The sequence below is a fragment of the Orcinus orca genome, chromosome 17 (assembly GCF_937001465.1).
Source record: "Orcinus orca chromosome 17, mOrcOrc1.1, whole genome shotgun sequence".
Classification (NCBI taxonomy): Eukaryota; Metazoa; Chordata; class Mammalia; order Artiodactyla; family Delphinidae; genus Orcinus; species Orcinus orca.
The window spans coordinates 62596932-62621225 of NC_064575.1; the positions used below are offsets into that span (position 1 = coordinate 62596932).

Genomic DNA, 24294 nt, shown 5'->3' on the forward strand with positions numbered 1-24294 from the left:
CCATGTTTGCACATCTTAGCAAATTCTCTCATGTTCAAAAATTAATTACTGCTTCTAAGAAATTTAGGAATACAAAATATGTGGCCTAGTACAATCTTCTATATCACAAAAACATTTTACAAAATCAGTATTCAGACTACATGTTAATTTACCAAGAATATGTAAAAAGTTGTAATTGGACTAAAACTGACTAAAGACATTATGAATTGAAATGGCCCCATGAAGAACTATGCATAACGTGTTTGCAAAAACAAAACAAACAAACAAACAAAAATAACCACAATACCATGTGATAACAGCTACATTAGCTGTGGATATAGACTACTGAAAAAGAAGTGTTAAAGAGTAGGTTAACTCTGGCTGAAGGAATCAGGGTAAGCACCAGTAGGGAAATATTTGAAATGGTCTTGAAGTTGAATAGCTCAATTGATGCCCAAGGTGGGTGGGGCATATTGAAAGAAAATAAAAGCCTGGTTACAGGTGCAAAGGCTGGAAACCGAAGTATATTTGGAGGATGGGAAGTAGCTTCTTTCAAAGCTAGGAAATCTGTGGTTAACTATTAAGATAATTGCAGATATGTAAAAAGATTGCCATTGTAAAAAACAGAAGTAACACTTAGGAACAAATACATTTAATAACAGATGTGTTACTACTTCCAGGACCCTCCTTAACAAAGGAGCTCAGCACATAGCCATTGGATCAGAAAATCTTGGAGCATTTACTGACCCGGGGATATCCAGAGACACCTTGGAAGCAGACTATAAATATTTTAGTTCCAGAATATAGACTGAAACGTTTCTGTTTCAGTTCTGAGACTGAAAAATATTCATAGATGTATGTATGCCCTTTTTAAAAAATAATTGCTTTTATACTCTCTTCCCAATTCTATAGCTTTCCATCTTCATAATGATGCACATCCTATAATGAACAGCCAGAGTCATTAAGAAGAGTGACTTCAAATATTTTCTTTTTAAGGATTTCTTTCTTTTCTTTTTCTTTTTTTTTTTTGACAACCAGTAGCTCACAGCAATGACAAAAAAGTCAATGATTTTACTCATTCCAGACACTTGAGTACCCTATACAATTTTATATCCAGGTATGGCCTACAATGCCCAGTATCTTTGCATCAATAATCTCACATTACCTAGAATTTACATATCAGAAAAGGAAATCTAGGTTTCCCCTATGAAACCCACTGACATTTTAGACAAAGAGAAATACAAAACGATGCAGAACAAAGAAACACCATTATGTAAACATTGAGCCCTGACTTGAAAAATGTCACCAGCCCTGTCAGAAAACAAAAAGAGTAAGAGGAAAACAGATTAAAAAACATTTGCCCTTCTAAGCAGATCACACCAATTATATTTGAGCAATAATCACAATACTGTTATTTTTAGTCCATCACACAGCAATATCTGTAAACACGATTTGCTTGGATTTTCATTTGTCTTTGGGAGGACGTCATAAGAAATCACATTATACACAAGAGTTCTCAGGATTTAAAAATATGTATTCAACATCATTTTGCTAATTTCTGTTGTGTTAATGTTAATAATTAACAATTCTAGCACAGGTAGGAAAAAACCTTTAAATAAACAAGGAGCAAGAATAATATCTCAGTATTAGGTCTCCTGTCTCCTACTTATATCATTAAGAAAGAGCATTTTCAAAAACAGTAATTTGATTCAGATTCCCTTTAGGATCCCATGAATACCTTTGACACTGTAACCATTTCAATGTCCCCATTTCTGTAATACCTTTCATTCATTTGACTTCTTGAGAAAATTTATGGAATTCATTCAATTCTCTCAAATATTCTAACAGTAAAAGGGATTTCTGAATACTGTTACTTAATTTATTTTGCTATATTACACGAATATTCTGAACTTCCAAAAACTGATTTGATCCTGTAAATTGTAAATTTATTAACACACAACCAGGAATCACCACAGTTTTTCATGCACTTTACTTTCCTAGAACAGTTCTTACACAGAGCAGAAACTTAATAAATATGTTATTTGAATATGACTTAATGTTCATTGGCGTAATTAGTCTATTTCTTAAATTATGATACAGGTAAAATAAGTTCATTTTGTTCATATAACAATTGATGTAACCCACCTACCTATGGCTCTCAACGATTCTCAGTCTTTGAGCTTCTACCTGTTTAAATGTCATAAAGCTGACTTGAGTATAACACAATAGTTCTATATAAGTTTATTTTTAACAAGGCAATTTAACACAAAAGCAAAACAAACAAAAATCTTAGCTACTCTTCCGTGTAAAATCATTTGAAACCATCCAATTATCATTAAGGGTGACCAACTATAACTACTACACATGTATTGCATATGTTTTGCAATTACAGGTAGGAGCTCAAACACTGGATTCCCATTTATTTAAAAGTTTAATTGTATTTCTTAAATATTTCATGTGAAGAATACTGCTATTTTAAAATATATAAATAAGTTCAAAGTCACAAATTACTTAAACTTTCTGAATCTTAGCTGTTTCAACTGTAAAATAGCAACAGTTAGAATACCTGTAAGTTTTTAAGTTAGGTTCAAATAAAATTATATACACAGAAGGGAGCTGTAAACAGCAAATTGATAATCAAATGTTGAATATTACTTCACCTGGTGTACTGCAATTATTTAATAAATATTTAGCATCAGTGTTGGGCCTTTTTTTTTTTTCTTCCAAAATACTTACTGGTATAGACAAGTTGAAAGCCTTCATCTGTCCCTTCAGAATCAGAATTAAATTCTAGCCAGAGATGGTTTGAAGTACTACTAAGGGTCAGTCCTCGCATAGATGCGCCAGTAAAAGCACCTAGTAGATGAGTTGTTTTATCTTTTCCATCATAAATCTGCAAAAATATATTTATAATTAAAATGTAAATTTGACAGTAATAACCAATTCAGAGCATGTATTTATATCTGTGAAGAAAATGAAATTACTACACTCTTCATAAATCAGGTCACTACCTGTTTTCCAAGAACAACTGCATATATTAATTCCTACAAATATCAGGGTAAGAAAGTTAGACTCCACATGGGTAATTTTAATATTCCAAGCTCAGCAGACACTAAGTAAAACTCAAAATCATGTTATAAAGTTTTTGTTCTTATAAAAACAATGCTTCTAATGGCAGACAATTTAAAATTGAGAATACCTATAGAAAGTTTGGTTTCTAAGATTGGTTGGTTGGTTGGTTGTTTTTCTAAACTTGGTCAAGGGCACCAAACACCTGCTTTTCTAATAACATGATTAATATAAAATGTACTTGCTTCTTTTGCAACTTCTATTTACCCATGTCCTTTATTTCATATCTGACACTTTTAAAATGTTAAAATAGTACTAAATGCATTTAGAAGCTGATTTAACAAGGCAAAAGTATACAAAGCAAAACTGACATGTTCCCAAAGCTCCCTACCTCATTCCCATTCTTCGGAAGGTGTAGCTTCTCATTGCCCTCTAATTTGCTTTTGTTTTATCAAGGCATTATAGACATTTCTTCAGGTCAGTGGATAGAGATTCTTCCTTTTGAGAGCTGTGTAATATTTCCTTCAATGGCACTACCACAACTTGCCCTACCATTCCATATATTAATAAACTAAAGTTTTTTGCCACTAAAAGTAATGCTGAAATAAACAGCCTTTAGATGTTATTTCACATTTCTTTTTTGGTACTTGTATTTCAGTTAGAAAGTTTTCAATATATTGAATCTGGGGGCTAAAATGTTCATGTATTGTCAGATTATTTTCCAAAAAGTGTACAGTAATTAAATTGAGGGTTTGCCAACAATGCATATTACTATTCTTTTTCCTTTAAGGCACATATTTTTAATGTGGTAGTTATTACCCCCAAGGGTGTGAAAATTGGTTCTTAGAGTTCATAAAATCTTGGATATTATGATCATTTGTGGTCCTACAAAGACCAACCCTGACAAATCTCATTCCACAGTACTTAGTTTCATGAAGTTGGAGCTTGGGGCTCCTTCTGTGAATGATAATGAATAGAAACAACTGAGAAATACTTCTGAAAGTTACCTGTCTCTTGCCTGAAATTGCCTTACTTCTGACCTGTCATAAGAGTAAAAATTATGTCGCTAAACCCCTAATCCGGTGATCTTGTCATAGCACCAATGTTCCCCCAAAGTGGTATGCATTATATTCATGTCACCTAGGAGATGATATTTAGGTGGTACATGATAGAACTTTTATTATTATTATATTAATTTACATGATATATTTTTCTTGTGCTAAATTGTTGGATTTAACTTGATCATCTATTCAGAATGTTTTCTACAATTTGTAAATAAAAACTGATGTATAACTTTTTTTCTTTGTATCAAATTATCCTTACAGGTTTTAGTATTAAGTTTATGTTAATTTAACAAAGTGAACTGGAAATATTTTACTATATTTCAAAATCTGGATTATTCAAATAAAATAATGAGCCTTTGCTTTCTACAGATTCAAGGAATTCTTCAATTCAAGGACATATTCTTGAGTTTTTGTTTATTTAATTATTCCTTGTCAATTTTATTATTTTATTTTCCACCTTGAATGCCTATTATTTACATATTCAGTCTCCAAAACTGTGTTGCAATTCCTTTACATTTTTTTCTTCTGAAATTTATCTATCTTTCCGCTGTATTATGGCTTATCTTCCACTGGATCTTCCACACTAACAATTAGATTTTCAGCAGTAACTAATCTCTTTTTAGGTCTTCTATTTAAATCTTAAATTTTTAAATCATTGGTCAAGTTCTAGAAAGTCAGTCTGTCTATTTGTCTCTCTCTCCTCCTTCTTCCCTCCCCCATTCTCTGTTTTTGGTACTCAAATTGCATTATCTTAAGATATCTCACTTGTTTTATGTATTTAACTTAGTCTTTCTTACTTCTGGTTCCTGAATTCCATTAACTATGTGTTTATTTATCTTTAGGTAGTTATAGTTTTATGTTTCCTTATTATTGATACAGGTTTTCGATGTTGTAAAGACAACAATGTTTTTATTTAACATGCTATGCAAATGTAGTTTTTGTTCAGAGCCCCTAGTATCCTTTCTTAACAACCTTACTCTATAACTTTTCTGCACAGACTTTCTGAAGTTTCCAGTGTCCAGGCGTTTCCTGCTCTCTCTCTTTGTGCCTGAGGGAATCTATAGCTTCATATGCACCCTCCAGGCTCCACCAGTTTATTTACTTGTTATTTTATTACCACTGAGAGGGAGTGGAAATAAGAAAGAGAGGAAGTGAGTTGTAAAGTCAATCCAACATACTCACTGAATTCCGAACAGCAAACACCTTACTGGTCTCCCTATTGGTTTTAAAAGGTCTTTCTGTCAATTTTATAAAGAATGTGTTGACTGTTAAAATGAGTATTTGACTACTAGATAAAGGGCTGTATGGACTAATTTCTTAAAATTATATGGGAGTACCAGGAACCCCTTGTGGAATCTAATTTATCATACAAATTCATCTCTGTTTTAGTTATCAGCAAGAATTTGTCTTCAACAAAGCTGAGCCAAATGTTGAGGTTTGTTAGCTCAGGAATTTTTTTTGTTTGATTACATAGGAGCCAACTTTTCATTTCTTAAGAATAGTAGCCATCAGCAATAATTCAGAGACAAGGAAACGTGTGTCAGAAAACGCAACTTTTGCTGAAGTGTGATCATTCAGCTACGAAATTTTGGAAGCATGTATAAAATTGTTAATTCAAAATGAAAAGCAAGTGTTAATTAGGAACGCTTTAAAAAGAGAAGAGTTTTATAGCTATGATCAAGTCCGTGCTGTTTAACTTGTAAATAAAATCCTTCAAATGTATTCAAATATATATGGGCGCATAAAGGCAACAAGGAAGGACAAAGCAGTGTAGCCAAAGACAAATTACATTTGAAGTAGACATGAATGCAATCATACAAATAAGAAAATAAAACAAACAAAATGTGCCTTTCATTTAAAAATAAATTTACAGTACAGAGTGATTATACTGGGTCTGATCAGAATCACATAGAAATTTTGACATTATTTCTCATTGCTTTTCTACTTAAAATCAGGATCTTTAAGTATGTTTTTATTTATTTGAGACGATTTTCTTTTTTCTAAAATATATTATTATTTTTGAGATATTTCTTAATATCTATTTTTATTTTTCAGAAATTTAGAACGCTAAAAAAGACTAAGCTAATTATAATAGTATACTTTTTAATTGGAAGGGAGAGGACTGGTGCTCACAATAGAAATATTCTTAGTTACTTAGAGCCTAATTCAGATAATGAAGACTTACTTTTATATCAAATGTAGATTTCAAGTTTTCTTAAGAATTAATATTGTGAAAGGCATTGAGGGCTTTTATAACATTAATGAAGCTCTTTGATAAGACTCTAATTTGTTATAAGGTTGCAATTAATTTGGTAGTCCTACACTAGAACAAACTAGAACTTAATACTGCCATGTTTCAATTATAAAACCTTTTGTAATGGATCAGGGCCTGAAATTAGTTATGGTGTACAGATCCTCCTATATATGGAAGGTCAAACCCTATTATGATGAACTGCTTATGGACACTTAAAACTGTTTTTGTTGTTAATGACATAATAAATGTATGATTAGAAAGTATATTCCCAGTCATTTCTCTAGTGAATTTAGCAAATAAGCTATTATCTGAACCAAGAGCAAAAAGTACATAAAAAAGTAAAATAAAAAGAGAGAAATTACACATGCATGTGAGTATAATCATACAAACCTTCAAATCATTCCTGCTCATGAATACTAAAATTTTCATTTTGGCCATTTGTTTTATAGGTTGATTTGGAATTTAAATAATTTTTTATAATAAGTTGAGTTAGAGTTCAAATTTTGAATGAAAAAGAATAAATAATATTTACAATTGTTAAAAAGGACAATATTTTAAATCTTATTATGTTCTCTCCAAAGATGATATGTAACAGAGAAGAAAACATTTGTTTGTACTCAAATATTTGTCTTTACAATAGCTATATAATGTGTACTCAATTAAGAGTTGGTATGTATCAGGGAGGGAGTTGGGAATGCAATGAGGGGTCAGGTTTTCAGGGGCCTTAGCTTTGTGGTCCCAGCTCTACCATCAAAGCTGATTGGAATGTCACACATCATTTCACTTCTGTGATCTCAGTAGGGGAGAAAAGGAAGGGTTTTATGAGGCCTATCATAGCACTCTATACAAATGGATATTTACAGAGTGCTTTTGAAGGGAGAAATAACAGAGGATTATCAGTGAACAACAAGCAGAGTTAGTAGATACATGTGGTAGACTTATGAGATCACTGGTGGGCTAGAAAATATTTAAAACCCAGCTCTCAAACAAACCAAACTGGTGAATGTACATACCCATATATATGTTTTTTAAGTAAATTTTATTGATATAAAGAGAGATTGACAGACTTTTTCTGAAAAGGTTTAGATAGTAAATATTTTAGGCTGTTAACATCTCTGTGGCAGCTACTCAATACTGCCCTTCTAGCACAGAAGCAGCCGTAGACAATATGTGAATGAATAAACACAGCTTTCTCCTATTAAAACTGTATTTACAGAAAGAGGTGTCAGTCTGATTTGGCTCACAGACTGTCATTTGTGAATCACTGATTTAAGGGATGTGTAGCATCCTATTTATACACAGGAATAAAATACACAATACTCATTATTGAAAATTCCATAGAGTTAATTGATTCTTACAGAGTGCTTTCAGTGTTTTTTGCCAAACTTTTGTAGCTGCAACTTATAACTGCAACTTACAGACAAAAGTTGTTCTTAAATGAACATCGCTTGATTTTTTAAAAAAAATTATTTTTATTTATTTATTTTTGACTGTATTGGGTCTTTGTTGCTGCATGCAGGCTTCCTCTAGTTGCGGCGAGCAGGGGCTACTCTTCTCTGAGGTGTGCAGGCTTCTCATTGCAGTGGCTTCTCTTGTTGCAAAGCATGGACTCTAGGCACACAGCCTTCAGCAGTTGTGTCACATGGGCTCAGTATTTGCAGCTTGTGGGCTCTAGAGCACAGGCTCAGTACTTGTGGCGCACGGGCTTAGTTGCTCCACGGCATGTGGGATTTTCCCGGACCAGGGCTCAAACCCATGTCCCCTGCGTTGGCAGGCAGATTCTTAACCACTGCACCACCAGGGAAGCCCTATTGCTTGATTTTTTTGTTAACAAGTGAGATGAAAATGAAACATCAAAAACGATGTTATATCAGAATGTCACTGGTTTGTAAATGATATGAGCAACTTCTTTGCTAAACTGAATAATAGTTTTCAAATACTAGAAAAGATATTTTCTCAATTTTTTGTGCTATTCATAATATAATGGCTACAGATACAACCCATTTCTACTTATGTACTGACAATGAGCAAAGCAATAAATCAAGTCAGGGTTTGTAGTATTTGCCAATTTCTGCAGTGTAAACACTTTACTATGGCTAATATCAAGCTATCAATGTGACATTGTTGAATACAGAGTTGGGAAGAGATGGACAAGCTGACATAGTATTTCCAACACACAGATACAGTATATATAAGTAACCTCAAAAGCACCGATAAGGGCTTCCCTGGTGGCGCAGTGGTTGAGAGTCCGCCTGCCCATACAGGGGACGCGGGTTCGTGCCCCAGTCTGGGAAGATCCCACATGATGCGGAGCGGCTGGGCCCGTGAGCCATGGCCGCTGGGCCTGCGCGTCCGGAGCCTGTGCTCCGCAACGGGAGAGGCCACAACAGTGAGAGGCCCGCGTACCGCAAAAAAAAAAAAAAGCACCGATAATAGTTAAAGTAGTAAAATAATTAGGAAATGAAAAGTTGCATTTATTACCTTTGTTTTTTAATTTAATTGTAATTCAATTGTAACAATTTAATTTTTAATAATGGCTATGTTTAACAACCAGCTCACAAAAGTACTGAAAATTTAACAATAGGCTCTCACACGTGATACTGCCAAAGATTCACAAATAGGTTATGAAAGAGCTTAAAAATAATACGTCTTAGAAAACAACAATAGCAACACATTAATAACCCTCTCATCATATTTCTAAAAGAATGGTATTAAGTCCTTCAACTATCTAGTTTTTCATAAATATGATATACATCTCCTAACCCTTTCTTTTGGACTCTCAAAACCAATTTTGGGATATTTTACTGGCTCTTCTCCATAATAATCCATTTAGTCTACATTTTGCGTAAGAAATGTCTTTAAACTTCATAATGCTGACTGTGGTAAAAAGATTGTCTTGAATTATTTCCCTGCTACATTTCTTTATCTAAACATAGTGCTTAGTCTTTTTCTGAAAATAAAAACAAACACAGCGACAACAAAAACATAACTAGTATTTCTGATTGGTATTCAGCTTTTTTCCTATCCAGCTGACAAGGAGAGCTATTCATTATTGACAGTTTAGAGCCTACATATAATAAACACCATCTATAAATGTTAATTAAAAGAATTAATTAAGTTACATATTTTGAGTGAGGGATTGGGAAGTTCAATATTTTTGCCCATTGAAAGTAAAAGAACCAAGGAAAGATACATTCATAATTCCCAAACCTGCTGGTCATCACATAATCTGGAGGGCTTTATAAAATTCCTTAATCCCAGGTGCAAACCAACTGAACCTACTTTCCCCAGATCTACTGAAACTTTGCTAGTGTGGTTATAAATAACTAAGGTGTTTATAAAAAGCAAGAGGAGGGAGAGAGAGAGTGGGTGAATGAGTAAACAAGCATCATCCTACAGGATGAGCTACTGGAAAGGCAAGTTGTTTTTGTGTGTGTATAGATATAGATAAATAACACACATTGTTTTTTATTGTTGTTGCTGTTTTGTTTTTATCAGAATCCAATACAGTGATGTAATATAGTAAGTGAAACCAGAAGAAAACAAACCTTCTTCCAAGCCTTATACCCATGTAAAGATTACAAGAGAATGTCATTCCAAAGAACGTAGCGGATCCTACCACATAAAGAAAAACAATGCTTTTAAATCTCTCAGTCAAGGGGCAGAGAGTTCCATAATGGGCTATTTTTTTTTTTTTTTCTTATTTCTTCTTATGTCTTAGTTGGAATGGAGAAAGAGAACTGACTCTACTAGGTTTAATATTGGAAAGTGCTGGGGTTGAGAATGGGCTCTCATGGATTAGTTTGCAGTGAGGCAAATGACCTTCCATCCTGAGAGGACTCTAGGCTTAACAGTCTTTGAGAAGTAATCATTTGTCCTTTGCGGAGTACATTGTCTGTTTGTGCATGCCTAACTGTGCCTGTGTCAGTAAGTATCTTTGACCTAATAGTCATCCATGGAATTAATGAGAAGAATAACATACAAGCATTTTACATCTTACACTGGTGGAGAGACCATGAAGACAGACAGCGTTTAAAAGCCCATCCCCAACCATCTCTGTAGTATGGCTTACTGAAGTCCTTTTAATGTGGTAATTTAGAATAAATCCCAGGTTAGACTATCAGTAGAAGGATAATTGAATTGGTGTGTTTCCAGGTTAATTTTAGTATATAATCTTTTCAACTTTGGAAAACATATATTTATTCTAGGAAAGACATAATTTTTAAAAAATTTCTGGGAATATAAATTTTCATCCTTTCACTCATGAAAGAAAAGTCACTAATTAATGAAATCCACTAAAGGGCCTTAAATTGAGTTTTTCTGCTTTCCTTTGTCTCTCACCATCACATCCCCTCACACTGTCACTTATTACTGAGGTCCCATCCTTCCTCAAGGGAACACACATCACAAATGCATATGACTTTACTCCAAATAAGGAATACGTTAGAAAGCACTCTGAGAAACATATTAGGGCTATTTTTTTAAAAAAGCATCACTTGTTATCCCTAATGAATTTTCCAAGAAATAAACATCATTCCGTATGGAAAAGTAATGTAGAAATGTCAAGCATCACTGAGAGCAGAGAAATATTTTAGGAAGGATTGTGGTAGGCATGGGGAAGCATTTCCTGACTTTTAACTTACAAATACATGTCTATTATTGTTGCTATGTGATACAGTTTAGTAGCTACACTCATATTTCTGATCTATACCTTGATACATTTTTTCCCCACGGTTAGCCAAATAAATAAATAAATAAACAAATAACCACTGCCTTAATTCTAAGTACAAGTATCCCATTAATCTCAATGTTGACTCCAATTTAGCAAATAAACCTATTTTAACAGGAAAATCCAAACAATGAACTGGAAGTTGAAGATATAATACAGTGAGTTTCTGTTGCCTATTGAGGAAAAGCACAAAAATTGGGAATGGCTCTAAATTAATACTAAAATTGTATATATCTAAGTGTACTGCAGGCAATCTTTCCCATGTCTATACAAATCTTACAAGCATACAGAACTGTGTTAGAGAACCATCAATTATCATCAAATTAATATTCTTTTTAAAAGAAGAACATAACCAACAACCTTAAAATCACTGCTTAAATAAAAGTCCCCCACCCCAGTCAACCTGGGATATCATAAATTTTTTCAAGATTTGTGAAAACAGAAATATGTTGAATTTCTTACCTGGATTAATGAAATCTTGATAATGAGAAAAAAAATGTATGTGATCATTTTTTAAATATTTAAATGTGATTTTATAGAAGTGTTTACTTTTATTCCGATAATGAATATAAACTATATTTATCAAAACACTTACTTTGAAAAATATGGATCAGCAAGTATGAAAATATTCATTTGCCTAAAATCAGATCATTAAAAAAAATTTCTTTTGGCAGCGTCGTGCCACTTGCAGGATTTTAGTTCCCCACCCAGGAACTGAACCTGTGGCCACAGCAGTGAAAGCACTGAGTCCTGACCACTAGCCACCAGGGAACTCCCTTTAATCGTATCTTTAAATTTGATTATTTCAAATTTTTTAAATAAATTAACAAATTTTGTCCTAAATGTTTATTATCAACAAGGTATATTTTTTCTTAAATAATTTATAGATATTGTTAGATATATTCATAAATTATAAACTTTTTCATAGTCATAAATGCAAAGAGTTATCTATGTATCAACAGAAATAAGTTACTTAATAAACATCAAAATAAAAATAAATAAATGTCCATTTATGGATTATGTTTCATAGATAATATTTATTGAATATAAGATATTTGACATGAAAGTGTTATTTTGGTGTTATTGAAACATTAAAATTCATGTATCAAAAAACAAATGGTTCTAAAGAACCTAGGGGCAGGACAGGAATAAAGACACAGATGTAGAGAATGGACTTGAGGACATAGGAAGGGGGAAGGGTAAGCTGGGACGAAGTGACAGAGTGGCATGGACTTATATATACTACCAAATGTAAAATAGACAGCTAGTGGGAAGCAGCCGCATAGCACAGGGAGATCAGCTCAGTGCTTTGTGACCACCTAGAGGGGTGGGATAGGGAGGGTGGGAGGGAGATGTAAGAGGGAGGAGATATGGGGATATATGTATATGTATAGCTGATTCACTTTGTTATAAAGCAGAAACTAACACACCATTATAAAGCAATTATACTCCAATAAAGATGTTAAAAAAAAAAGAAAACAGCTATGTAGCAAATTGGGTTCAGAAACTAAATTACAAAGCACAGGAGAGACTACTGGAGTAGAGGAAGTGAATAGCTATTGGTAATATCTTAGGGCATTTTCACTAGACATTTCCTTTTTTCTTCTATTACAAAAAATTCCGTATTTTGCTTTTTAAAACAATATTATAAACGGGTTTATGTCATGAAAAAAAAATCATGTATCATAAAATCAAAATTTACTTATTATAAATAAACATTAGAAAGAAAACATTCTATCTCAGTAAAAATACTGACAGGAAAATGGGAAATAATGTATAATTTAAATCTATGAATGGCAGAATCAACTTATGGTTGATTACATATACATATATATCATATACATGTATATATGTATTAATGTATACTTAATGACTAAAATGATCAAAATATAAATATTCTGAGTTCACCTACCTTAAGAACATCTCCTTGTGCTAAATGAAATGTTCTGGCTGAAATATTGATTCCCTTTCCTGCTTGAACCTGAATACTATAAATGCATTCATGGTTGTTTTCATAGTTGAGTGGATAATTTGGAGAGAGCAGAATTCCTTCATTACTTGTTGCAGATGCACCACATTCAGCTGCAGGTAAAACAGAATATTGAAGTACAGTTTAATAGAAAGCATTATCATTTCAAGTAATGTAATGTATGGAAGTGTAAATGCATTTTATTTTAGCTAGAGGCTAACATGAAAATAATGTACAGAAGGGCTTTACGTTGTAGATGAATCACTCCTTCTCATATAATAGATAGGAAGAAGGGACTACTGCCTCTGGACAGAACACTGTACATAAGTAGAAATACACAATAGTTTCAGTATCCCCCCCCCCCACCTTGGATGAAAGGATAGCATGGAAAAGGATGAGGGCAAAAGATTTTCAGGATGTATTTTAAGTCTGTAGATCTCTGATTAACTTATTATGTTTAAATTTATAATTTACTTATTTTAAAGTATAAAAAAAGGGAAGAGATCAATTTCATTTTAGAATGATTCTTTACCTTTAAATGCTTTACTGTTTAAATACTTAAACATTAACAAAAATCAGGTAAAAGAAAAAAAACCTAATGAGGAAATGAAAATGATCAAGATGGAGCAGTCAGTATAATATCAATAATAATAATATTATTTTAACAAAGCATAAAATAATAAGAAGAACTAATGATATGATGCGAACAATCAGTCACATGAAGTGTCACCCAATAAAGCTCCTTCAAGACCTTTTAAGGTAAAACAAAAACAAAAAATTCATAAACTGACAATATTGATTTAAATTATTTCCATTTTAATAATACTTAAAGAGTTTTATAGCGTCAGCCTTACATTTAGGTCTTTAATCCATTTTGAGTTTATTTTTGTGTACGATGTTAGGGGGTGTTCTAATTTCATTTTTGTACATGTAGCTGTCCAGTTTTCCCAGAACCACTTACTGAAGGGACTGTCTTTTCTCCATTGAATATTCTTGCCTCCTTTGTCATAGATTAGGTGACCATAGGTGCGTGGGTTTATCTCTGGATTTTATATCCTGTTCCATTGATCTATATTTCTATTTTTGTGCCAACACAATACTGTTTTGATTACTGTAGCTTTGTAGTATAGTCTGAAGTCAGGGAGCCTGATTCCTCCAGCTCCATTTTTCTTTCTCAAGATTGCTTTGGCTATTTGGGGTCTTTTGTGTTTACACACAGATTGTACATTTTTTTGTTCTAATTCTGTGAAAAATGCCATTGGTAATTTGATAGGGATTGCACTGAACCTGTAGATTGCTTTGGGTAGCATAGTCATTTTCACAATATTGATTCTTTCAATCCAAGAATATAGTATATCTCTCCATCTGTTTGTGTCATGTCTGGTTTCTTTCATCAGTATCTTATAGTTTTTGGAGTATAGGTCTTTTGTCTCCTTAGGTAGGTTTATTCCTAGGTATTTTACTCTTTTTGATGTGATGGTAAAAGGGATTGTTTCCTTCATTTCTCTTTCTGATCTTTCACTGTTAGTGTATAGGAATGCAAGAGATTTCTGTGTATTAATTATGTATGCTGCAACTTTATCAAATTCATTGATAAGCTCTAGTAACTTTCTGGTAGCATCTTTAGGATTTTCTATGTAAGTATCATGTCATCTACAAACAATGACAGTTTTACTTCTAATTTTCCAATTTGGATTCCTTTCATTTCTTTTTTTTCTCTGACTGCCGTGGCTAGGACTTCCAAAACTATGTTGAATAAAAGTGACTAGAGTGGACATCCTTGTCTTGTTCTTGATCTTAGAGGAATCATTTACATTTTAAATCTGCCTCATTTCCTCCTCACTAGCTTATTAGAATCTAGGCATTCTTGTGGGGGCATGGAGACAAAAGTTCCCAGGTCATACAGATGATCCAGAATACACATATATGTTTATCAGTTAGATTATTTATTAGGGAATACAGACAGTTTTAAACTATGTTATAGAATCATGTAATTCTGAGAATATGTACTTGAATGCCAACTTGCAAAATACTGAAACAGTATTTTAAGCTCTATCTTCTATCTATATGGCTTTGGCAAGTTATTTATTCTCTCTAAGCCTCAATATTGTAATTATTATTATGGAAATAATAGTACCCTCTTCATAGGGATGTTTGTGTGTGTGTATGTGTGTGTGTGTATTATTATATGTAGATAATACATGTAGAGCATTTAGCAGGAAACTGGCATACAACAAGAGCTTGATAACATTAAAGCTATTATTATGAATATTTTAAGTATAAGTACTAATGGTGGCATCATGTTGTATACAAAGAAAAATAGTTTAGGATATTTATACTGTCCCCAGTGTGACTATTCAGGTGTAGAAAGACACTTAGGTGTGAAAAGCCAGAGGACTCTTTCTAATTTTGGAGAATTATTTATGATATTAAAATTATTTTAACTGAATATAACACCCCCTCAAATAAAGGCCAAATGATAATTTACTTCAAAATATACTAATAATTTATTGTAATGTTCTCAAAATTTGAATAGGTAGTAAGTGCCTTCTACTATAAACACTGGTTTTTAGTGTAAAATATAAAGGAAATTTTCCTTTCATGTGAACAATAACCTGCTTTTGTTATATTTTAATTTTCAGTTGATTTTAATGGAAGAAATGTTCACATATTGGGGTATGGGGAAATCATTCTGCCTAATACATTATTTAACTTGAATTTTATGCTAATTAAAACAGCCTGTTTGTGGCTTATTGGACATACATTGTACATCTGCTTTAATCATTAAAAAAAAAAGTGTACACTGACCAGAAGCAAAAAAATGCCCATGTTAAAAATAAAGATTAAATGCCTCCTTTCCTGGGATGCCAATGCTGGTACTCCTTTGGTAATAAGACGCCCTTCACAGATGTCAATGACATACTGACTTGCTGTACACATACTGATCTGTTTTTTTTTTTTTTTTAAACCTTAAAGGGATGTATCCCCAACTTGCTTGACTTTCTTTGTTCTGAAAAGATATAAAACTGTGCTGAAAACCATGCTTCTCTGGAGCAGTTCCTCAGAGTTATCTGAGAGGCTGTCTCCCAGACTATAATCCTGTTTGGCTCAAATAAAACTTTTCTATACCTCTTACAGATTGTTTATTGAATATTTCCAGTGACATTTGCATTATAAAATGACTATAAATGATTTTCTACTTGGTGAAATAAAATCAGGACTTAAACCAGAACGGAAGAATTAAGGAAGAAAATTTGGATTAAATTAGCACATTTCTCATTTAATCAGGACTCATCATAAATTATGGGGCCCAGTACAAAAGGAAAATGTACTACACTTGTTGAAAACATGTTAACAATTTCAAGAGATCAGTAGAGCATTAAACAAAGCATGGCCCTTCTCAGCATGAGGCCCCCACTGTGGGACTGCATGGGTTTCACATCCATAAAGCCAACTCTGCATTTATTCTTCATAAAGGTACAAATCTACAAGGTAAAACTTATTTTCTCCAGTTTCATAGATGAAGACACCGAAGTGAGTTTTCTTCCTAAAATTGAACAAATGGTGTGTATCAGAGCTGGGATTTACCCTGGGATTTATTTATCAGTCATCGCCTATGGTGTTAAAAGGGTGAACATATAATTTCTCTTCCAGATCAAAGTACTCTTTTAGTATGAAAGGAGGCATTATTAATAATTATCCCACACAGCAGTTGTAAATTGAGACCATCCCAGATAAACTGGTAGTTGGTTCACTTTTTTCTTTACACTTTAACTGATGCACACAGTATTTAAGGACATTATATTAAAAATTAAGAGGATTATTTTGTGCAGGCTGGGGTATGTCCTGGAGGTCAGAATACATTCATCCCACATATAATTTATAAATCTGCATTCCATTATACATAATTATTAACATTCAGAATGATAATCTCATATCAAGAAAAGATCTTGAAACATAAAATGATAAAAATTTGTTCAGAATGTTCTACCTACATATACAGGAAAATGAACAAGTTTATTTTTTGATGAGTTTTAATAAAATAAAAATTTCTACTAACAATAAGTTATGGAGGAACTTATTTAGCCACAGTGCCAAACTCCAGAAGCTAGGTGATTAATAAACTTATTTTTACATGGAACCTTATCTTTGATTTTACCTTTTAATTTTAAAGTATACAAAACACTGGCTCCCCAGCACTCGATGTAGTACTAACATTTGCCCTGTATAAGCTTTCTTTCCACCCTTAGGCTACAGCAGTCTTGCCTGCCAACTGGAATTGAACAGGATCGAATGTTGAAATTAACAATTAACTTTCCACAGTTTGACCTTCTGCCCCAGTCTAGCAATGAACATATTTCTATGTCTGGTCTGTTGTGTAATAACCTAAGAATGATATTTTCCAAATGCAAATCTGATCCTGTACCTTCTGCCTAACAAATACTGACCATCAGCAAATCAAATCCACAGAATGCCAAACAAGGCCATTTATAATGTTACCGCTGCCTTTCTAGCTATTACCCACCATTCTTTCCCATGGACCTTGTAATTCACCTATCCTGAGCTACTGGCCCTTTGCCACAGTGTCACACTCTAAGCCTTTGTACATGATGTTTTCTCCACATGTAAGCACCACCTCTGGTCCCCAAGTGATGCAGTTTCAGGGTCCAAATAAGGAAAAAAATGACTTGATATTAAATAATACTGTTACGGTTCTTTCCAGCATTGGGTGGCTGTGATGGTGAAAGGAATAAGTGAAACAATGTCATGTGGAAGTATAAGAGATAATTCTCACAAATAGTCATGGCTGCAATGTTCATGAATGTCCAGGAAAAATATCCAAACTACAACATTTTCATTGTATATGACATAACTACCACAGCAAGTTTTTACAAGGCACATTTTAAAGTGAGAATATATGAATATTGGCAAACTGTTACTGAATACTCTCAAGATATGTTAAAATTAACTGAGAAGAGGAACTAGCAGCACAACAGCTAACCTCAAGAGAGGAGAGGAATGGCTATTTGATTGTAGGAAGGTAAGGTTACTTAAAAAAAAAAAAGGGGGGGCTTCCCTGGTGGCACAGTGGTTGGGAGTCCGCCTGCCAATTCAGGGGACACGGGTTCGTGCCCCGGTCTGGGAAGATCCCACATGCTGCAGAGCGGCTGGGCCCGTGAGCCATGGCCGCTGAGCCTGCGCGTCCGGAGCCTGTGCTCCGCAACGGGAGAGGCCACAACAGTGAGAGGCCTGCATATTGAAAAAAAAAAAAAAAAAAAGACAAAACCCATCAACTACACAGGAAAGCGGAATTTGAGTAAAGGAAGTCCTAAAATCCAAGTGATAAAGCTGAGTTGAAAAATAGCCATCATCTCCCACCAGAGTGACATTTATGGACAGTATTCAGCTGTCACTGAACAAACACAAATCTGGGACTTATTGCATCAGGGCAATGCTAGGGTTTCGGTCAGATGCTATGACAAATTGCACATGTAATGTAATATGTGTCTGTGAAACATGTGTCATAATAAATATAAGCTTAACAGTACCTTGGCAGGTAATGTATACTAAGATGTTTAAAATGGCTAGAAGCAGATAATAATATGCTCTGATTTGGAAAAAACTGATTGATTCCTTTGATAAATATTTATTAAATTCTTACTCTGTACTGCATGTGGGAGGCAGAGTGTTGGAGCTCCTCATGTAACTTACTTTCCAGTGGAACGACAGATGTTTACTACATAATCATTCAAATAAACATATAGTATGTGAAAACATGTAACTGGAAGCCCTGACTGTTCTGAGTAAAGTCAACACTTCCCTGAAGGACTGAAATGAGGATATTAAGGGTGATGGCAGAAGGCGGGTTGGGAGAAAGAATATCCCACACAGAAGGAACATGTCTGAAAACACTATGGGGGGGCTCATGACAGGTTCTGAGAACTAAAAGACCCAGTATGAGAAAAACTTTGTGTAACATCTAGTTAGAGGTAGGGTTTCTTTTGTTGTTTACCTGGTACAGTAGGGGGAAAAAATGTTCTTTTGAGGTGTGTATGAAAGGAAAATGTCACTAAGTTGGTTGCAGAAGATGAAGAATAGAGGAGAAGATTGAATGAGCTACATTCATAAAAAAATTTTTTGAGATTTTGAGTTAGAAAAGAATTGCTTCAGAGGTCAGGTTTGCAATGTTCTGTGGAAGTGAAGAAAGGACACTTTTCCCTACCTTAACATAAGCACAGCACCTTGTTTTTATTATTTGGTCTAGAATGAATACATGTTCTTGATAACTGATGTCACTAACTTATAAACCCTAAATTTGTTAATATGAATTTCCTACAAAATAATCAATGTTAAATAATCACTGTTAATCATGTGATAATGTTTCTTCTCTCTGATTTTAACTGAGAGGTCATCTTTAAATGACCGGAATTAATAATATGAAAACATTACATAATTTAGCAGAGCGTTAGGGAAACATTTTTGGAGAATAGGCCCTCAGGGCTCTTTATAGGATATAAATATTTTCTGTGCAATCTCTAGTCTACATGCTGTTTATTATGATGCCTTAATTTTGTGAAAAACAAATCCTACTCATATAAAATATTTTTTTAATTTAAACCTACAGATTAAGAAATCTATTTGAGTTACCAAAATGAAACTCTTTGCTTAGTTGAAAATAATACTTTGATGAATGTGGCTTTGGTTGGATTGGAGTAAGAGAGATATGTGTACTGGACTCAGGTGATAAGAGTCATAGCTACAGTGAGGAATTCAGTAGACCAAGGATACCCACTGAATTTCATATTTTTCTTACTAAAAAACAGGACAGCCTATGCATCATTAATCTCCATTACTGGGATAAAAACAAAAAACAAAACAACAACAACAACAACAGAACCTGGTAGCGTCTATTGCACACAGTCATATATTTTCAGATAAACAGGTAAAATGTTTCTCAGTAACTTGGCTGGGAAATTTGAAAAATGTCTATGACTAGTGACGTTTGCAATTATTTTTAAGATTTGCATTGCAGTTGAATCTCTTCTTTTATGCTGGAAGGCACCATGGGTTTTTTAAAATTGTTTTGTGAAAGTGATTAAAATAAACTTGACTTGTATTATTCAAAAAAACTTAGAAAGTTTCGAACCTAAACATATTGTATCCTAAGTCAAGTAAAGTATAGCATTAAGCAGAAATATATTTCCTATATGTTAAATTATTACCAGAGGAAAAATAATGGTTATATGTGATCGTGTTCACATAGGAAGGTGTGGGGACATTGAAACTGCCATAGTCAAATCAATCACTTTTTTCTGTCATATATGTGAACTTACTTTATTTTTTAGCTTTTATCAGCTAATTGAGCGCACTTTGTTCCATATCTAATTTCTACTGTATTTCATCAAGTTAAGACACCATTGAAAGAGGCATCATTATTTTATATGTTTACAAGAAAGCAAAAATGTGTGAATAATCTATGGTAGCCATTGATTGTGAGATCCGTACTAATTTCAGAGATATTAAATTTTTTTGAAACAGGCATCTAAAACTGTAAAATATAGTAAAATATGTTAATAAGATTTAATATATTTAGGAACACTTCTAATATTCCTTTATGACTTGGCAGTATTAATAACACATTCGCTCTTTTGTTTCTTTGTTTTTGGCCATGCCATGCTGCATGCGGGACATTAGTTCCCCAACCAGGGATTGAACCCTTGCCCATTGCGTTGGGAGTGTGAAGTCTGAGCCACTGGACTGCCAGGGAAGTCCCCACATTTGTTCTTTAGAAATGTTTTGTCAGATTTCTTTTTCTCAAATAGGTATTTAGTGCTTGGATTCTTAGAAGGGGGTGAAAATTAGAGTGTAAAGAGTTATTAATTTCCTTATGCCACCACTGAAAATATGTGAACCATCAGTATTACTTGTATAAAGTCAGGTTTTTTCCCTTGCCTTTGCTTTTCTTAGACAACAGTGATACTTACCTGGCTTTCTCTTTCTAGACTCTCTAAATACACTGCATGCATGTATCCAAGCACAGATTAGTGCTTGTTAAAGTTATTTACAGATCAAGAGTGCCTTAAAATTTTTTCACTGGAAGAATTTAATTTGGGATTTGTTATTTTTCACCTTAAAAATTCAATTTTATAGCATTTTCTATATTCATTTTTTTACCATGAAAAATCACAGTAATCATTATTGCCATGCAGAATTATTCTTTTACCAAGACATAAGCTCAAAACTTTTTTTAAGATCAAATACACAATTTTCAGTGAAAAAGTGTGGAGGAATTCCGATAACCTGACAATGTCCTTCCATGATTTCTTCCTTCCCTACACAGCTATTTAGGGTCTACTGTGCAAAGTTAATTTACTCACTAAAAATATTATTATTAACAAATAATACCTATAGACATACCAGGTACTATGTTAGGCCTTTAGGATAAGTTCCTTATCCTCATGTAATATGTAGTATAGAGGACAGACAGACAGGGAAACTGGTATGTGCACAAATGTGTAATCTGTAGTGTGATACAAGTTTGTGCAATGGCCTGGGATGGTAAAAATGAGGAAATTATACATTTTAAAGTATCAATGAGACAATAATGTCAGGGAAGACTTCATGGAATAGGTTATCCTTGATCTGAATCAAAGAAGTGATTACAATATATGAAAAAGAGATTCCAGGCCAAGGGAACTGCTAAAATGAAAGCACAAATGGGTAAATGAGATTGACATAATTAGAAGAACCGGTAGCTCATATGCCGTTCTAAGAAATTCAGATTTTATCACATAGGCACTGGAGATCCACTGAAGAGTTTTAAGGAGAGAAAAATATGATCAGATTTGAGAAACCCATTAGGGCAGCTCTATGGGGAATGGATTATAGCCCTGAGTTCCTAAAGGGACGAAAACCTAGAGAATATTTATTGTAGTGTGTCAATTAGAAGATGGTGAATGTTTGAACTAAAACGATGGAGGAAGAGGAGATTGGAAGTAAAAGTTATAGAAGGAGGAGTGGCTTTGCGTACGTTGATGAATTTATTTTTGTACGTGATGAATTTAGTATGTCTATGGGATAGCAGGGGGAGAAGTCCACTAAGCAGCTAGACGTATTTGTAGTCATGGGACTACATGAATTAAGAAGAAGAGCAAACTAAGTCCAGAATTCACGGAGCATCAGAATTTAAGTGGGAGGCAAAAGGGACATTCACAGAAGGTAGTATCATGGAAGAATAGGGAGGGGATAGTTTCAAGAAAAAAATTCTCAGTAGTATTAAATGTCAGAGAGAGTTAAATTAAGATGAATACTAAAAATTCACTGCTTTGGGTAGTTAAGAGGTTGGGAAGGAAAAGAGTAAGACAAGGACTTTAATGATATTGGCTGTAAAGGGAGGTAGAAAGATACAAGGATAGACAGCAGTGACTCAGGTTTAAAGAAAGGTTTTCTGTTGTTGATGTTTGTGGAAGTTGTTCTGTTTTTTGTTTTTGTTATTTTTGTTTTAGGTTATTTTTGAACTTAAGATTTGAACGTGTTTATGTTACAATAGTACAGATATAGAGGCTAAGCAGGGTTTTCAAAAGTCATCTCAGATTCTGAAGACTTAATAGTCTAATATCCTAAACCTAGACTAATAAGGAAGTTACTTGGGAAAATTTGTGTGATTTTTAATGTGATAAGTGAAGACACAGATTTGAATTCCACATGTACTATGATTACTACTATGAAACAACATACATATAAGAAAAAGTACTATAAGAATATAGCAACAAATTCTATTGTAGTTTTTAGATAAATGGCTCATTATTTTAAAATTTAGTGAAAAAATGGTATCAGGGATGTTCAAAACATGTTTCCTATTCAGAGATTAAAATACAATATCTTTCATCTAAAATAGTCTTAGATTAAGCATAAGAGTAATAAAGTTCTCTCCTGGGACTGCGGAAGAATGGAAGTAAGAGATGGGAGCAGACAGCTTCTTTATGCATTTTCCTCTTTATTTTTCTGCATTACTTTAGAGTGAGCACAGTCTTTCTAATATTTTTAAATGAAGGATAAGGAAGCAAATAAGGGACACATGGTTTCTTAAATATTAGGGTGATTTCTATGCTATTGAGTGCCCCCTACTACTAAACTATATGACCCAAATGTTATAGTAAGCAAAAAAATTTAAAGCATATAAAAGGGCACGTTTAAAGAGGGAAGTGTATAATATAATGAATGTCTAAGGAATATGTTAGCTAAGTTCAGGTATTGAAAAAAAAAAACACAATTTTTCAGCTGAAGATAGTTATTTATTCCCACTTAAACTCTCCAAAACCAATAATATGTTTTTCCAAACTGTAACATGCAACTTTTCATTTAAATGATTTTTTTCAGGTAAGGTTTCAGGGGTGGTTACCACATTTCTCTTTGAATTCAAAAAGTCCTGAAGCTCTTAAGAACTGTTTCCAAGGCTCATCTCCACAAATAGAGTCATAACTAAGTTTGGCATTTATTATAAATAATTTCTGGCATGATGTGTTGATCCTGCCCTAAGCTCTAAGTTACAGCCTTTGGGAGCAGAGGGATGTCCCTGTTTCTCACACTTAAAGAAACACTATGAAGGAGGCTCAACAAAAAGTAAAGGAATGTTTTGGTCTCTCAGAATCTCTGTCCTTTGGGTAACATACATAATCCCAATTCTCTGATATTTCCCTAGTTCCTACCATCAAGTTTGAAATGGTAGTGCTAAATATGAGATTTTCCCAGCTGTTTGAAATCCAAGTTGTCGTTGATTTCACCACTTCTTCCCTTCTTAGTGGTGATAAAGAACAATTGTATAACATGATCTAAATAACCAATAAGTAAGTGGCCAAAGGCCATTTTGACTAGTACCTCTCCAGTTCTTTAGAAATCCTGAAACAGATCCGTCCCCTATCCCTAAAAAACAAAACAAACAAAAACAAAATAAAACTCATAAGGAAAGTCCCTAGGTCTGACTGCCCCTTCATCAGCTGAGCATCAGCTTCTGATTCTCATCTCTTAGCTATACTCCAGAGGATGAAAGGAGTAGACTTCAGGCCTTCTCTTTGTTCAATGTATATTATGTCACAATTTCAATTCAGGAAAAAGCCTCATGCTTTCCTCCTCAAACTGTATTAAAATGCACCATGCTAAGTACTCAATAATTACATGCATATACTGTAAAGCAAACTGTAACTAATTTTTGAAAAATGTGGCATTTTAG

At 33.6% G+C, this 24294-nt stretch overlaps 1 protein-coding gene across 1 annotated transcript in view; it reads right to left on the reverse strand.

The window, feature by feature from the left end:
• CSMD3 (CUB and Sushi multiple domains 3) overlaps positions 1 to 24294 on the reverse strand; it is a 1064314-nt gene that overhangs the window by 320739 nt on the left and 719281 nt on the right. Inside the window, exons 23-24 of the mRNA XM_004265377.3 lie at positions 13008 to 13177; positions 2716 to 2872 (exon numbers count right to left, since the gene is read on the reverse strand). Of these exons, the coding sequence (XP_004265425.1) occupies positions 2716 to 2872; positions 13008 to 13177 (327 nt within the window). The remainder of the gene's footprint in view (positions 1 to 2715; positions 2873 to 13007; positions 13178 to 24294) is intronic.